This window comes from Myotis daubentonii, chromosome 1 (assembly GCF_963259705.1).
Source record: "Myotis daubentonii chromosome 1, mMyoDau2.1, whole genome shotgun sequence".
Lineage (NCBI taxonomy): Eukaryota > Metazoa > Chordata > Mammalia > Chiroptera > Vespertilionidae > Myotis > Myotis daubentonii.
In genome coordinates, this window is record NC_081840.1 from 58,409,218 (window position 1) to 58,425,027 (window position 15,810).

The 15,810-nt window shown below is 45.1% G+C and overlaps 1 protein-coding gene across 1 annotated transcript in view; it reads left to right on the top strand.

The window, feature by feature from the left end:
• Positions 1–15,810, top strand: part of USP50 (ubiquitin specific peptidase 50) — a 33,937-nt gene that overhangs the window by 1,240 nt on the left and 16,887 nt on the right. Inside the window, exons 2-6 of the mRNA XM_059683490.1 lie at positions 3,380–3,571; positions 4,080–4,275; positions 6,127–6,336; positions 7,833–7,975; positions 11,587–11,719. Coding sequence (XP_059539473.1) covers positions 3,380–3,571; positions 4,080–4,275; positions 6,127–6,336; positions 7,833–7,975; positions 11,587–11,719 — 874 coding nt within the window. The remainder of the gene's footprint in view (positions 1–3,379; positions 3,572–4,079; positions 4,276–6,126; positions 6,337–7,832; positions 7,976–11,586; positions 11,720–15,810) is intronic.

Genomic DNA, 15,810 nt, shown 5'->3' on the forward strand with positions numbered 1-15,810 from the left:
GGCTAATATGCAAATTGTCCCCTCCACCAGGAGTTTGACCAGGGGCGGGGTGGCTGGCCAACCGCCTGTGGCCCCTCCCCTCCAACCCCCACCCCCCGCCTCCAATCAGGTTTCCCCCTTTGGGGGCTGGCCACAGCCCCTCCCTCTGACCAGCCTGGCCCCATGGGCCCCAATCAGGGTGGGCCAGCCAGATCCCACCCATGCACAAATTTGTGCACTGAGCCTCTAGTATAATATATAACTCCAGATAACTCTTGACAGATGGTAGGTAGGTAGGTAGGCAGGTAGATAAACATTCCTTCTCTCTACATATCACTGCACACCCCTTAATATATTGCCATAGGCCAATGACTAAACCACTGAAACATAGTACCTCATCTAGAACACAGGATTTAAAAATAATTATGCACACTCCATAGAACTGTTTCTAGAATTAAATGGGAAAATACATGTTAAGTACTTAATATAGCGCCAGGCTTAATTCATGATGGCTATTGCTATTATTAACTACTATCTACTATTATTACTACTACTAATAATTAAATGTCTTGCCCAACAAGAAGGGACGTGCTTTGCTATTTAGAGGGAGAGTCTGCGTTTTTAGCCAAGCAATTCTAGGGCTCTGAAAGGTCACTCTGTTCTGGCCCCTTCGGTCTGAGGAGCAAGCTTTATCTCCGCTTATTTGGCCGCAGGCACCGTTCAAAGAGTTCTGGCCTAAGTAATGCAGTTTTAGACTCCAAGCTCGAATACTTCTGTCCTTGTGAGGGATGTGCTTGATGGAAGCCTTAAGAAGAAGGCTTCTGGCCCCGGCCGGGTGGCTCAGTTGATTGGAGCACCGTCCTGTACAACAAAAGGTTGCATCCCCTGGTCGGGGCGTACAGGAGGCAGGAGGCAGCCGATGGATGTTTCTCTCTCTCATCGATGTTTTTTCTCTCTGCCTTCCTCTCTAAAATCAATAAACATATCCCCGGGTGAGGATAAAAATTAAAAAAAAGAATTCTGTGTCATGAAGTTGAAAGAGACATATTTTTATTTTTTTTATTTTTTATTGCTTAAAGTATTACAAAGGGTATTACATATGTGTCCATTCCCCCCCCCCCTGCCCTAGACAGTCCCCTAGCCTCCCCTATCACCCAGTGTCTTATGTCCATTGGTTATGCTTATATGCATGCATACAAGTCCTTTAGTTGATCTCTTACCCCCCTCCCTCCTGCCCCCCAACCCTCACCGGCCTTCCCGCTGCAGTTTGACAATCTGTTTGAGGCAGCTCTGCCTCTGTATCTATTATTGTTCAAAAGTTTAGAATGGTCTCTATTGTCCATGAATGAGTGAGATCATGTGGTATTTTTCCTTTATTGACTGGCTTATTTCACTTAGCATAATGCTCTCCAGTTCCATCCATGACGTTGCAAATGGTAAGAGTTCCTTCCTTTTTACAGCAGCATAGTATTCCATCGTGTAGATGTACCACTGTTTTCTAATCCATTCATCTACTGAGGGGCACTTAGGCTGTTTCCAGATCTTAGCTATGGTGAATTGTGCTGCTATGAACATAGGGGTGCATATATCCTTTCTGATTGGTGTTTCTGGTTTCTTGGGATATATTCCTAGAAGTGGGATCACAGGGTCAAATGGGAGTTCCATTTTCAGTTTTTTAAGGAAACTCCATACTGTCTTCCATAGTGGCTGCACCAGTCTGCATTCCCACCAGCAGTGCACAAGTGTTCCTTTTTCTCCACATCCTCTCCAGCACTTGTCGTTTGTTGATTTGTTGATGATAGCCAGTCTGACAGGTGTGAGATGGTACCTCATTGCTGTTTTGATTTGCATCTCTCGGATGATTAGTGACTTTGAGCATGTTTTCATATGTCTCTTGGCTTTCTGAATGTCCTCTCTTGAAAGGTGTCTATTTAGGTCCTTTGCCCATTTTTTGATTGGATTGTTTATCTTCCTTTTGTTAAGTTGTATGAGTTCCCTATAAATTTTGGAGATTAGGCCCTTATCAGATATGTCATTGGCAAATATGTTTTCCCACACAGTGGGTTTTCTCGTTGTTTTGTTGATGGTTTCTTTTGCTGTGCAGAAGCTTTTTATTTTGATGTAGTCCCATTTGTTCATTTTTTCTTTAGTTTCAAGTGCCCTAGGAGCTGTATCAGTGAAGAAATTGCTTCGGCATATGTCTGAGATTTTCTTGCCTTTGGATTCTTCTAGAATTTTTATGGTTTCCTGTCGTACATTTAAGTCCTTTATCCATTTTGAGTTTATTTTTGTGTATGGTGTAAGTTGGTGGTCTAGTTTCATTTTCTTGCATATATCTGTCTAATTTTCCCAACACCATTTGTTGAAGAGACTATCTTGGCTCCATTGTATGTTCTTGCCTCCTTTGTCAAATATTAATTGAGCATATTGGTTCAGGCTGATTTCTGGGCTCTCTATTCTATTCCATTGATCTATATGCCTATTCTTGTGCCAGTACCAGGCAGTTTTGAGAACAGTGGCTTTGTAATACAACTTGATATCTGGTATTGAGATCCCACCTACTTTGTTCTTTTTCAGGATTGCTGCAGCTATTCGGGGTCTTCTTTTATTCCAGATGAATTTTTGGAAAGTTCGTTCTAGATCTCTGAAGTATGCTGTTGTTATTTTAATGGGAAGTGCGTTGAATTTATAGATTGCTTTGGGTAGTATGGACATTTTAATGATGTTGATTCTACCAATCCATGAACACGGTATGTTCTTCCATCTGTTTATGTCTTCCTCTATGTCTTTTTTCAACGTCCTGTAGTTTTCTGAGTAGAGGTCTTTTACCTCTTTAGTTAAGTTTATTCCTAGGTAGCTTAATTTTTTTGGTGCAATGGTAAACGGGATTGTTTTTATAATCTCTCTTTCTGAAAGTTCACTATTGGTGTATAGAAATGCCTCAGATTTCTTGGGGTTAATTTTGTATCCTGCTACATTGCCAAATTCATGTATTAAGTCTAGTAGCTTTTTGATGGAATCTCTAGGGTTTTGTATGTATAATATCATGTCGTCTGCAAATAAGGACAGTTTTACTTCCTCTTTTCCAATTTGGATGCCTTTTATTTCTTCTTCTTGCCGAATTGCAATGGCTAACACTTCCAGTACTATGTTGAACAGGAGTGGTGAGAGGGGGCATCCCTGAAAAGAGACATATTTTTAAATTATTTGTAAAAAAATCTTTATTGTTGAAAGTATTACATAGGTCTCCCTTTTCCCCCCATTGACCCCCTCGAGCCGCCCCCCCAGGCCCTCACCACCCCCACGTCTGTGTGCATGGGTCATGCAGATGTGCATACAAGCTCTGTGGTTGAGTCTTCTGTTCCCTCAAAACGCTCCTTTCTTTCCCTGTGGCGCCCAGTGCCGAGTGTGCAGACCCCTGCCACGGCCCCCCAGCGCACACGGGCGGGAGCCAGCCGCACTTGCAGGGCGTGACGGGCCTGCGGAACCTGGGCAACACGTGCTACATGAACGCCGTCCTGCAGTGTCTCTGCAGCATCTCGCCGCTGGTGGAGTACTTTCTCTCCGGAAAGTACATCACGGCTCTTCACAAGTAAGCCCGCGGTGCTGCCTGCAGCCGGCCCCGCCCGCGCCCCCCGGCGGGGCTGGGGAGGGAACCTCTGGGCCCCTGTTCCAGCCGGTGGGGGCTTCAGCGCCCAGACACCAGTCTAGCAGTGGTTCTCAACCTTCCCAATGCCGCGACCCTTTAATACAGTTCCTCATGTTGTGGTGACCCCAATTTCATTGTTACAAATTGAACGTAATTAAAGCATAGTGATTAATCACAAAAACAATATGTAATTATATATGTGTTTTCCGATGGTCTTAGGCGACCCCTGTGAAAGGGTCGTTCGACCCCCAAAGGGGTCGCGACCCACAGGTTGAGAACCGCTGGCTAGGGAGAGTGCAGTGGGGCGGGTCGGGGGCGGGGGGGGGGGGGGGGTCGGCCAGGAAGGGAAGGGAGCTCCGTTTGGGGTGTTTGGGGTCCGAGGCCCGCATGCTTGAGTGTGAGGTGTCCCCTTACATGAGAGCCCCCAGACACGCAGCTCCCTTCCTCCCAGGGACTGCAGCAAAGTCGCCACTGCTTTTGCCTACGTGATGACGGACATGTGGCTTGGAGACTCGGACTGTGTCTCGCCAGAAATATTTCGGTCAGCTCTTGGCAACCTCTACCCGACGTTTATGAAAAAGACGCAACAAGACGCCCAGGAATTCTTGATTTATGTCCTGAACGAGCTTCATGAGTCTCTGAAAAAGGTCAGTACAATGAATGGCCTTGACATAGGGTAGACCTTCAGCTCCATCCACAACTGTCATTTTTCATTCCTTCGTCTGTTCGGTCAGTATTGCTGCTCGTGCCAAGCACAGGTGCTGAGGGGCTTCAGGTCAGCATCTGAGTAGTCTGTGCTTCCCTAACTTAGCCGGTCATCAGAACCACCAGGAAGAGTCAGGATGCAGCTGCCAGGCCTCGCCCCAGAGCTGGGGGGTGGGGGGGATGTCTGGGCTGTGCTCTGGGAAAGCTCACCTGGTATTTCCAGGGATCAAAAGGTGTGGGAACCACTAATTCTGTTCCCTTTGCCAATTACATCTGCATGGCCTACTAGTACTTTTTAAAAGTGAAAATCACATTTTTTAATAAAAAATATTCTTCCTGAGTTATAAGATCCAGAACTTTACAACTTAAAATAAGTGTTCCCGGGAACAACAAACCCAAGAAACTATTAAGTTCGGTCTTAGATTACAGGCAGATCTGTGTACCGTAACGTTCCATCTTCATGCCAAACACGCCCAACCTGAATCCCTCGGTCAGTTAGGACATTTAATAAACCCATGAAGTTGCCACTTACTATGAGTTTTGCTTTTACTTACACGACTCACTGCCTTCTGCCTTGACTGGAGACCCACAGTCCCCAAAGATGTGTCCTTGACGTTAGGCGGTGTCCTCATTGCTGGCTCCAGGAAATACTCAGCATAAAGGATCACAACATAGCCATTGGTCCTTCTCATCTGCATCCCTCGGTTCCATTGTTCAGTTTAACTCCTTATAAAGTATTCATGGCTGCACTTTTTCTAGCCAGAGGGAGGGTGGTGGTCAGAAAAAGCACCTAGGTTCTCACTGTCAGCCAGTCACAAATAAACAGCATTCTGGTTCCCAAGACCAAACTGCTGGTGGCCAGAGGGAAGCTGGTGCCAGCAGCCTGGGGAAGGAAGCCTTATTCTTGCACAAATTTCGTTCATCGGGCCTCTAGTATTGTAATAACTGTGTGTGGTGCCAGGTGGGTACTGGAAATATCAGGTGGAGCACTCTGTAAAGTATATGATTGATCATTATATTGTACCCCTGAAACTAATACAACATAATATTGACTGTAAACTGTAATTGAAAAAAGTTTTAATTAAGAAATAAAAATAGCCCTGACCGGTTTGGCTCAGTGGATAGAGCGTCAGCCTGCGGACTGAAGGGTCCCAGGTTCGATTCCGGTCAAGGGCATGTACCTTGGTTGCGGGCACATCCCCACTAGGGAGTGAGCAGGAGGCGGCTGATCGATGTTTCTACCTCTCTATCCTTCTCCCTTCCTCTCTGTAAAAAATCAATAATGTATATATATATATATATATATATATATATATATATATATGTATATATATATATATATATATATATTTAAAAAGAAATAAAAATAATTTAAAAAATAAAAAGTGTTTTCTAACAAAAGGAGAAGTAGCTAGGGAGCATAGCCTGAAGGGACTGGCGGAGAGAACAAATTCCTGGATTGCATCTCCAGATCAGCTTGCATGACTGAAAGCTAGTCTGAAACTTACCCAGAAACTGCTTCTGTCACTCCATCGTGAGGCTGTGAGCTTCCGGAGCCATGGCCATGTGTGTGTCACCAGGTTAGGGTATCACTCCTCAGCTTCACTGAGGGGGCGACTGGCTGGATTATCAGAAGTCACACGTACTACATGCTCTTAAGAAGTTCTCTCTATGTATTGTCTGAATCCACAACATGGTTTCTGGCGGCAGTGTATTGTTCTGATAGAAAAAAGGCAAGTCATCTATTAAAACCTTTTTGATAACCCGTCATTGGTTTCCATCCCTTGATGCAGTTCCACCGAAGAAGATCGTGCGAGACAGGGTCTGTTCCGAGGTGCTGCAGGAAGGCGATTGCCAGCGAGGCCTCCATCGTCACCCGGCTGTTTGAAGGGCAGCTCAGCTACAGCATCAGGTGCCTCAAGTGTGAGAACTGCACCTACAGGAGCGAAGTCTTCACAGTCCTCCCCCTCCCCATCCCATCTGAATACAAGTGCTCTCTCCAGGTAGGGCTCTCACTCCTGCTTGCTTTCTTGTCTGGTTCTATCCGGCCCTGGATTCTCTTAGGCCTGTTTCCTGTATTTTCTAGTAAGAAAGGGGCTGCTTTATAGCTTAAAAAAAAAAAAATGGAAGCCATGATGATAACATTTTATAGAAAAGTGACAAAAGTTACTGTGACTTCTACTGCATTTCTGTGTACTCAGTAAAGAAACCTTGTTGTAAAATTGAAAAGATTAATGGGGTTTATTCGATCTGTTGTCAAGGCGTGGTACATATAAGGAATTTAAACTTTCCTGCAAAAAATTTTTGGCCTTTCCTTATCTCAAAGGTCTGTAGGTCCATTTTGGGAACTAGATATAAAAGATTCTGACCCATCCTTGAGCTCTTATATTTTCTTACTTATATATATTTAAAATATATTTTTTATTGATTTTAGAGAAGAAGGGAGAGGGAGAGATAGAAACATCAGTGATGAAAGAGACTCATTGATTGGCTGCTTCCTGCACGCCCCGCTACTGGGGATCAAGCCCACAACCCCGGCATGTGCCCCTGACCAGAATCGAACCCAGGACCCTTCAGTCCGCAGGCCGATGCTCTATCCACTGGGCCAAACCAGTTAGGGCAAGCTGTTACATTTTTAGACAAAAGCTGTGAAGTGTGTGGGGAAAATAGAATGGAATCTAGTGCCTTAGTTTACTTCTTGAATTTTCTTCACCATAATACCAAAAGCTAACGGAGCGGAGGGTGTGGTGGTAGAAGGCAGGGAACAGGTTGGAGGCGGGAGCAATGCGTCTCCTCGCAGGGTGATACACATTTACCAGAATTGGAGAATAGAATCCTACTAATTCAGAACGGGACTTGTTCGCAGATCAAATGGCTACACATGGCTGGAAACGAATCCCAAAGACTCTAAATGAGGTGCTGGTGTGTCTACTGAAGGCAGAATCTGTCCTGCTCCCCTTTAGGTTAATGGTTTGCAGAGCTGAGGGTACCTGGCTACACTGAGGACATCTCCCGGGCATGGGTTCTCGTTCTCTCTGTTCTGCTGGCTTTAAATGGGTCACCTCAAACCCCGAGACTTGGTCATGGTCCAATCACAGGTCAAAACACTGAGATGTGGTCATTGTCCAATCACCAGGTCACTTCTGTGACGAGACGAATAATGTAAAACAGCTGCCTGACTGGTTAGTGGAAACTTCACCGTCAATATTATTCTGAAGTTAACATGCTGATTCAGAGATTAGATCCCAATGGGCACATGGGCCCACTTCAGTGACGGAAGTGAGCAGGAAGCACCTCCTTTGCAGGGAGATGTCATCCCCATCCCCCCATCCCCCCTCCTCCCCCCTCCCCCCGCCCCCCCTCCCAGGTGCAGTTTGTGATGCTGGCGCCGAGGAAGGCAGCAGGGGCTGTATTCACAGGCTCTTCGGAGGCTGCAGTATGAACAGAGCCTGGTCACCGAGGGCCCAGCTGGTCACCCAAAGCTTCTTCACCTCAACAGGACTGTCTCCAGTGCTTTTTCCAGCAAGACACGCTGACCTGGAACAACCAGATTCACTGCTCCTTTTGTGAAACTAAGCAAGAAGCAGCTGTGAGGGCCAGCATTTCCAAAGCACCGAAAATAATGATCTTTCACTTGAAAAGGTATGGATTTTGACATTTTGTGAGCATATTTTAAAAAATATATTTTTATTAATTTCAGAGAGGATGGGAGAGGGAGAGAGAGAGAGAAACATCCAAGATGAGGGGGAATCATTGATCGGCTGCCTCCTGCACGCCCCCTACTGGGGATCGAGCCTGCAACCCGGGCAATGTGCCTGGGACCCTTCAGTCCGCAGGCCGATGCTCTATCCATTGAGCCAAACCAGCTAGGGCGAGTATATTTTTTGAACAGCTTTATCAAGATAGAATTCAATACCATGCAATACATCCACTTAAAGTGTACAATTCAATGGTATCCAATATATTACACTGATTTTTTAAATTTTGTGGTAAAATACTAGTATATGTAACATAAAATTTGCCATTTTAGACCGTTTTAAATGTATACTTTGTTGGCATTAATTACATCTATGTTGTGCAACAATCACCACTATTTCCAAAATGTTTTCATCATTCCAAGCAGAAACTCTGCACTCATTAAGCAATAACTCCCCATTCCTCATCCCCTAGCCCCAGGTAACCTCTCATCTACTTTCTGGGTCTATAATTCTGCCTATTTCAGGTGCTTCATGTAAGTGGAATCAAACAGCATCCATCCTTTCTGCTGGCCTGTTTCACTTAGCATCATGTTTTCTAGGTTCGTCCATGTGTACCAGAAGTTCGTTCCTTTTTATGGCTGAGTAATATTCCACTGTATGTATGCCAGATTTTGTTTATCTGTTCATCTATAGATGGACATTTGGCATTCACTTTGAGTGCTTTTAAAAAATAAATTCCCTGACCCCACCAGTACAAATTCTGATTCCACAGGTCTGAGGCAGAGTCTAAGCATTCCTATTTTAATTTTTATTTTCCCCCACCAAACTTTATTTTGAAACTTTCGAATCCACAAAGAAGTTGAAACTATGTCATGAATACCCATCTGCCCTAAAACGTCCATTAGTTGGTGACACTTTGCCACATTTCCTTTCTCTTTTCTGTCTCTCCTCTCCCTCCTTCCCCCCTCCATTTTCTTAGCTGAACCATCTGAAGTAAGACGCAGCACATGGCATTTCATGCTTAGATACTCCACCACGTGTCACCTGAGAATAAGGACATTCTCCTGCACAATCGCCATTGTCACGCCTAAGAAATGTGACAATAATTTTATATCACCTACGATACAGTCCATCCTGATTTCTCCCATCCCCAAAATGTCTTTTATTACTTTTTTGAAATCTAGAATCCAATCAAGGGTCCTACATTGCATTTGGCTGTCTCTTTCAATCTAGAACAGTCTTTCCCCCTTTTTATATATCTAAACTTTTTTTTTTCTTATATTGAGCCTTTGAGGAGCCCATTGTTTAGACCAGTGATGGCGAACCTCTGACACGCATGTCAGAGGTGACACGTGAACTCAGTTTCTTGGTTGATTTTTCTTTGTTAAATGACATTTAAATATATAAAATAAATATCAAAAATATAAATCTTTGTTTTACTATGGTTGCAAATATCAAAAAATTTCTATATGTGACACGGCACCAGAGTTAAGTTAGGGTTTTTTGTGTTTTTTTTAAAAATATATTTTATTGATTTTTTACAGAGAGGAAGGGAGAGAGAGAGTTAGAAACATCGATCAGCTGCCTCCTGCACATCTCCTACTGGAGATGTGCCCGCAACTCAGGTACATGCCCTTAACCAGAATCGAACCTGGGACCTTTCAGTCCGCAGGCCGACGCTCTATCCACTGAGCCAAACAGGTTTCAGCTAAGTTAGGGTTTTTTAAAATGCTGACACGCCGAGCTCAAAAGGTTCGCCATCACTGGTTTAGACTGTGTCTTGCTCTGGATTTAGTTAACTGTTTCCTCATGGTTAGATTCAGGCTAAATTTTTAAAAAATTTATTTTTATTGATTTCAGAGAGGAAGGGAGAGGGAGACAGAGATAGAAACATCAATGATGAGGGAGAATCACTGATCAGCTGCCTCCTGCAGCCACACTGGGGATTGAGCCCGAAACCCAGGCATGTGCCCTGACTGGAAATTGAACTGTGACCTTCTGGTTCCTAGGTGGACACTCAACCACTGAGCCACACCAGCCGGGCCAGGCTAAATTTTTGTTTTATTGTATTTTATTTTTAGCAAGAATTTGGCATAGATGATGTTGTGTGCTGATCACTTTGCATCAGGAGGCACACCATAAGAGTTTCTCTCACTATTAGTACTGTTAGGTTTGATCTCTTAGGTAAGGTGGTGACTGCAAGATCTCGCCATTTAAAGCTGTAGTTTTCCCCCTGTAATTGGTATCACTCTGGACCTACAGACACTTAAACCTTATGTGTTCCGTATCCATTACTATCATCGTTCTTCTTGATGTTCAAGTTGTTTAAAATTGGCCAGTGAGATCCCTTCAAGCTTTTGTTACCTCATTAGTTAGCTCATTTAGTTTTAATAAAATATAATTGCAGGCACAAAATTCATCCTTGTTAGATGCACAGTTTTATGAATTTTTAAAAATGCACACAGTCATGTGACCATCAGCCAACATATAGACTATCTCTATCACCCCCAAAAGCTTTCTCATGCTCCTTAATAATCAGTCCCTTCTCTGCTCTCAGCCCCTGGAAATTTCTGATCTGATTTCTATCCTTACAGTTTTGCTTTTTCCAGAATGCCCTGTGTTATACTATATGCAGCCTTTTGAGTTTGGCTTCTTTTACTTAGCACCATGTTTCTGAGATGAATTCGTGGTGTGTTGTAGAGCAGTGTAGTGTAGTATTTTTATTGCTGTGTAGTAGTCACTTTTATGAAGGAACCACATTCACCAGTTGATGAACATTTGGGTTGTGTCCGGTTTGAGGCAGATGCGGATACAGCTGCTATAAACATTAGCATATGGATTTTCATGTGGATATAAGTTTTCATTTCTTTTCATATGATACCTAGGCATAGGATTGCTGGGTCATATGGTCCCTTCATTTGTGCAAACAAGGCTTCTTGCTTTCAGGCATAGCCTACCTCAGGCTCATCCAGGAATTGCCCTGCCCCAGACCTAAATCAGCCATTTTTCCAAAATGAACCTAACTTATTTTTAAGGAGCTCCGGGGTGATTCTGCGATGGACTCAGATGGGAACTGCTGCTCCATATAGCAAATAGAGAATGTGGCAAGCGTTTCACAAAATTTTATCCTATTAAAGAGATGTTAAAGCCTAAGAGCTGGCAAGCTGGCCACCGCCAAGACCACGTGTGCTGATATCCAGAAGAGGGAAACTGAGGCAGCTTGGCTAGAGTGAACGCACCAGCCACTCTGCAGTGAAGTCTCCAGGTGCTGCCAGTGTGGCTCCTTCTCCCCGGAGCCCCCCGGATTGACTCCACACTGCCTCAGGTCCTGACTCGAGCTCTTGGCCCTCTCCAGTCTCGGTGTTGACAAGGCCTGTGGATGTAGAGCTCCTAAGTATATGCAGATATGAAACACTTCTGTGAACACATCTGCACCAAATAATCTGTTTGAGAAATTACTTTGAACTGTACTTAGATTTGGGCAAGGTATGGGGACTTCATTCCTGAGTGCCGCACAGACTCACTTTTCATTTCACACGTTTATTGTCGCTCCAGGTTTGACATTCTGGGTACAATGAAAAGGAAACTGAGAACCGATATTCATTACCCACTCACTAACTTGGACCTTACTCCTTACATTTGTCCAGTTTTCCGGAAACATCCTAAATATAATCTCTGTGCAGTGGTGGTGAGTAAAATACAACTATTTAAAAAACACAAATTTGAAGAAAACTGTAGAATCATCTGCTTAAATGCCTGCGCCTTCTATCTTTCCCCGACTTCTCCTATATGCTGCTTTTTAAAAAAATATATATTTTATTGATTTTTTACAGAGAAGAAGGGAGAGGAGAGGGATAGAGAGCCAGAAACATCGATGAGAGAGATCGATCAGCTGCCTCCTGCACGCCCCCCAGTGGGGATGTGCCCGCAACCAAGGTACATGCCCCCGACCGGGATCGAACCTGGGACCCCTGAGTCCGCAGGCCAACGCTCTATCCACTGAGCCAAACCGGTTTGGCAGTATATGCTGCTTTTTAAAACAAAATATAGAGCCTGGAAACTCCCTGCTTTGACCCTGAGCTGTAGAGCAGTGAAAGAATAAAATGCCCTGCTTACTGCCTCCTCACTTCCCCCCACCCAGTGGCTGTTTCAGATCTAGGCTCATTTGCAGATTGTGCTCTGGGGGAAGTAGAAGTTGGTTTCGATAACTTTATGTTGAGTAACTGTGAGCCACTGTACAGCCAAAGCCCCCAAACACTAGGTACATAATAGTCACAGACTCACTGCCTGTATACATCCAGTCCTAGGTACACAACCCCCAGACTCGCCTTTGGGATCTGTGTCAACTCTCATCATTGAGGATTCCCAGAAGGAAAGAAAGCATGGGGTATATTCAGACCAAGTTGTCTACTATATAGATAGTAGTTAATAATAGCAATTGCCATCATGTATTGAGCCTGGTATTATGTTAAGTACTTAACACGTATTTTCCCATTTAATTATTTCAACAATTCTATGGCATACGTACAATTATTTTTAAAGCCTGTGCTATAGATGGGTACCATGTGGTTTAGTCATTAGCCATGGCAATATATTAAAGGGATGTGCAGTGGTAAGTAGAGAGAAGGAATGTTTATCTACCTACCTACCATCTGTCTGTCAAGAATTATTTCAATTTATATATCATATATTAAGAGTGGGTGTGTGGGCCATGGCGAGGTAGATCAGTTGGTTAGAGTATTGTCCTGATACACCAAGGTTACAGGTTTGATCCCCGGTAAGGGTACTACAGGAGTCAACCAATGAATGCATAAATAAGTGGAACAACAAATTGATGTTTCTCTTTCTCTCTCAAACCAATAACTTAAAAAAAAATGGGTGTGTACATACATATATATGGCATATATATACATTTAGATCATAATATATATATAAAGTATATACATATATTAAGAGCACATATACAAATGTATGTATATCCTATCTAATAAAAGAGAAACATGATAATTAGCATATGTCCGCTACCCTTCCCATTGGCTAATCAGGACGATATGCAAATTAACTTCCAGCCAAGATGGCGGCCTACAGCCAGGCATCTTGAAACTAACATGAGGCTTGCTTGCTTCAGTGACAGAGGAAACCAACGTTCCCTGCCTGCCTTGCTGGTCTCTGAGCTTGCAGTTTGAAACATAGTTACAAATATAGAAGCTAAACAAAATCCCAAAAACCTGCTTTCAGTGAGCTGGGATCTCAGAGCTGGAGTTGATACAGTGTTTTGATTATAGAACCCAAACAAACCAGATACCTGCTTTCAGCAGCAGAGGCCTCAGAGCTGGAGTCAGAGCTAAAGCTGGCCCAGAATAAAAAAAAAAAAGAAAAAAAGGAGCAGTTGGGAGCTTCAGTCACCCGCCAGCCTGAAAACAACCCTCAGCCCCTCACCCAGACTGGCCAGGCACCCCAGTGGGGACCCCAACCCTGAAGGGTGTGTGACCAGCTGCAAACAGCCATCATCCCCTCACCTAGGCTGGCCAGGCACCCCAGTGGGGACTCCCACCCTGATCCAGGACACCCTTCAGGGCAAACCAGCTGGCCCCCACCCATGCACCAGGCCTCTATCCTATATAGTAAAAGAGTAATATGCCTCCCAGCACCAGGATCAACGGAGCTGTGAGGCCTCCTGGCACCAGGATCAGCGTGACAGGGGGCAGCGCCCAAACCCCCTGATCGCCCTGCGGCTCTGTGTGTGACGGGGGCAGGGCCACAACCTCCCTATCCGCCCTGCTCTGTTTGTGACAGGGGAAGGTGCCCAACCCCCTGATCACCCTGCAGCTCTGTGTGTGACAGGGTGCGGCGCCCCAACCCCCTGATCGGCCTTGCTCTGTGTGTGAAAGGGTGCGGCGCCCCAACCCCCTGATCGGCCCTGCTTTGTGTGTGACAGGGTGCGGCGCCCCAACCCACCCCTCCTCACGGGCCCTGCTCTGTGTGTGACGGGGTAGAGCCATAACCTCCCCATCGGCCCTGCCCTGAGTGTGACAGTGGCGGCGCCCCCAACCCCTGATCTGCCCTGCTCTGTGTGTGACAGGGTACGGAGCTCCAACCCCCCTGATGGGCCCTGCTCTGTGCATGACAGGGGGTGGCGCCGCAACCTCCCCATCGACCCTGCCTTGAGTGTGACAGGGGGCGGTGCCCAACCCCCCAATCAGCCCTACCCTGAGCATGACTGAGGGTGGCATCACAACCTCCCAATCCGCCCTGCTCTGTGCGTGACAGGGGGTGGTGCTCCAACTCCCCAATCGGCCCTGCTCTGAGCCCGACGAGGGGCTGCACCTAGGGATTGGGCCTGCCCTCTGCCACCCGGGAGCAGGCCTAAGCCAGCAGGTCGTTATCTCCCGAGGGGTCCCAGACTGCGAGAGGGCACAGGCCGGACTGAGGGACCCCCCTTCCCCCAAGTGCACAAATTTTTGTGCACCGGGCCTCTAGTCTCTCTCTCTCTCTCTCTCTCTCTCTCTCTCTCTCTCTCTCTCTCTATATATATATATATATATATATATATATATATATATATATATAAAAGCCTAAGTGACCTTTACGACGAAATGACCAGAATGACTGGTCGCTGTGATGTGCACTGAGCAGGCAGGCAGGCAGGCGAGCAGTAAGGAGTGCGCAGGCAGGCGAGTGGTTGGGAGGGCATGGTCCTGGATTGCCAGAGGGATGTCTGACTGTTGGATGTCCAACTGCAGGGATTGGGCCTAAACTGGCAGTCAGACATCCCCCAAGGGGTCCTGGATTGCAAGAGGGCGCAGGCCAGGCTAAGGGACCCCCACCCCCACCACCATGCATGAATTTCGTGCACCAGGCCTCTAGTATACATATAAAAACATACACATATACATAGAGTAAAAGGAAAAAAGAACACATAGACTGTAAAATATAGATCTTGGTTTAAATCCCAACGCTGCCACTTACTAGTTACAGGATATGGGACTCTTGTGCCAGTCTCTCATCTGTAAAATAGTAGCATTGCTACTCGATTATAGGCTTGCTGTGATGACTAGATTAAATGATGAAGGCACATGACACAAGGTACCCTCCCCAAAGATCATGAAGATATTCACTTATATTATCATATAAAAAGCTTGGTTTTACCTTAACAGTTTTTAAATATATATATATATTATTGATTTTTTACAGAGAGGGAAGGAGAGGGATAGAGAGTTAGAAACATTGATGAGAGAGAAACATTGATCAGCTGCCTCCTGCACACCTCCCACTGGGGATGTGCCCGCAACCAAGGTACATGCCCTTAGGTGGAATCAAACCTGGGACCCTTCAATCTGCAGGCTGATGCTCTATCCTCTGAGCCAAACCAGTTAGGGCCTTAACACAGTTTTTAAAATTATTCTTAAAAGTGTCCATTGTGGCCCTGGCCAGTTTGGCTCAGTGGATAGAGCGTCAGCCTGCAGATTGAAGAGTCCCAGGTTCGATTCCGGCCAAGGGCGCATGCCTGGGTTGAGGGCTTGATCCCCAGTGGGGGGCGTGCAGGAGGCAGCCAATTAATGATTCTCTCTCATCATTGATGTTTCTATTTCTCTCTCCTTCTCCCTTCCTCTCTGAAATCAATAAAGAAATATATATATATTTAAAAAGTGTCCATTGTTTACATTGTTTACATTTTTAATTTTATTGGTAAATGTCAGTTTTTTCTTTCCAATTATTACATCTCTTGTTTATTTTTCTTGTCCTACTTCTCTCCCTAGGACATCCAGTATGTGTAAA